At 39.9% G+C, this 2012-nt stretch overlaps 1 protein-coding gene across 1 annotated transcript; it reads right to left on the reverse strand.

Moving 5' to 3' along the window:
- Positions 1-368: 368 nt before the first annotated feature.
- Positions 369-1388, reverse strand: LOC129073777 (immunoglobulin-binding protein 1-like). The gene has a single exon (XM_054577435.1). It carries the CDS (start codon positions 1386-1388, stop codon positions 369-371), a length of 1020 nt encoding a protein of 339 aa, XP_054433410.1.
- Positions 1389-2012: the final 624 nt, after the last annotated feature.

Below are 2012 nucleotides of genomic sequence, written 5' to 3' on the forward strand. Positions count from 1 at the left end.
TAAATTTTACTTTATTTACTTTTATTTTTTTGCATAGGCTCATCATGTAATAGAAGGGATTTTTATTATTTTTTAAGGAGAATTCACTTAGCCATTGATTATATATAGCCATTTCTCAGTACTCATTTCTTTCCACTGGAATACATCATGATGAGCATAATGCCAAAACAAGATTGCTGGTTCATCATCTAGAGTACAAACACACACTTAATTGCTTGACACTTTATTGAACTCAAAGTGAGATTAAGCATGTTTGCCTTTGGGGTACAGAGCTGAAGCAGGAATCCAGGTAGGGGGAGACAGCACAGCTTTCCTTTACAGCGAAGATGTGCCCCTCTATAGTCCCATAGGCCTGTCTTGTGGGAAGACTAACCCATGTTCTGTCGGTTGCCGTAGCCCCTAGGATGGGTGTCCTTCCAGTCATCCTGCTGTTGAGCTTGGTGGAATGTTTGTTCATCATCCTCATCCTCTTGTTCCTGATCTTCCTGTTCCTGAGCTGAGCTTTTGACCTCTGGTGCTGTCTTGGCTATTCCCTGATCTGGCAATGCCCCACATTTCCAATGCTGATCATACCAGTCATTCACCGTAAGGGATGCCAAGCTTGGATAACCAGCTCCAAATACTTTGGCTTGGGTTGCATTCCGAGTGAGAGTGAAGGGTTTCACTGGAGGCCTGTCCTGAAGAGATGAGTGAGAAGTCAATGCCTCTTGTGAAGAGTCTTTTTCTCTCAGGATCTTTATCTCCTGGTCAATGCTCTCTATCTCTTCTAAGCTGATACAAACCCACCTTCTGAGGTCAAGGAGGTAATATTCACGAACATGCTCGTCATCTACTTGACTACTTTCCATAGCAGATCTCATTGCAGACAACCTACGCTCTGCCTCCTTCTTCTCTCTGTATCTCTCTATTTTAGCCTGCCTTTGAGACGCCATAGGAATGAGGCTAGGGTAGGCCATGGAGGAACTAGCAGTGTTATTTTCAGCTGAGTTGTTCTTGGTTTGGGGCAACTCAAACTCTGCCACATGATAGTATTGGCACTGAGTTAAATAGTTTAAAAAGTGTTCTCGAGCCCACTGCAAATGATCTAGACGTTTGCTGGGGTTGACTTGTTTCATGGTGAGCGCACCTTGAAATGCTGGCACCATAAGGTACTTGAGGTCGGTGGAAGCAATCTCTTCCAAATCTTCATTTTGGCCGAATAAGTCAAGCTGTGATAACATTTCAGCGGTTGTCTTAAGCAGGTCTAGCCCCTTCAACACCTTGTCTTGGATTATCCGGGAAGCTGTGGGTTCAGCTGCTTCTTCCACTTCATCCAGAAGTTGTTGGATGGTTTCGAACAGCTCAGGCAGCCGGGGTAGCAGTGATTTGTCTTCTTCAGCTGCTGCCATCTTGGGGAAGGAATAAACATTAATTTTTGTATTAAGCTTATTGTGAGTTGGATTATTAAGTTAATTAATTAAGTAAATACCTATTCCCCCTTTCAGTAATGTTGTATAGGTAAAATTGAAGACATGAAGGTACTTTGAAACAATTTAAAAATGATATACAAATGTAATATTTTATTATCTATTAGTCCATTATATTGACCATTGTAAGATTTGAGTTACTATATTAAAATCTAATGGTTGGATGTGAATATGTAGTTATAAATCTGCAGTGCTCCACTATTCATTCTGTTAGTACCCAACAATGATTTTTAATCAACTGGAAAGCTGAAAAGGGCTTTGAAAAAAGTCCCTCAAATGTGAAATACTTTACTGAAGTTTATCAACAAATGGCATTCTAAATTAAACTTTAGTTCATAAAATTCCTATTCTGATACAGAAATCATTCTTCTACCATATATAAAACAGCTTCTTGCAAGCATTATGAAAGCATACATTTGGAAATCCCACAGTAGTCCTCTGACCTACAGATAGGTATTTCCAAGAATAGAGAAACTATTCCTTTTCTGTATTCTGAGGAGTAGTCACAGATTTGATAAAATGATCTACTGTCTTTAAACACAGACA

This window comes from Pteronotus mesoamericanus, unplaced genomic scaffold (genome assembly GCF_021234165.1).
Source record: "Pteronotus mesoamericanus isolate MK-2021 breed Mesoamerican mustached bat unplaced genomic scaffold, CSHL_Meso_final contig_43, whole genome shotgun sequence".
NCBI lineage: Eukaryota > Metazoa > Chordata > Mammalia > Chiroptera > Mormoopidae > Pteronotus > Pteronotus mesoamericanus.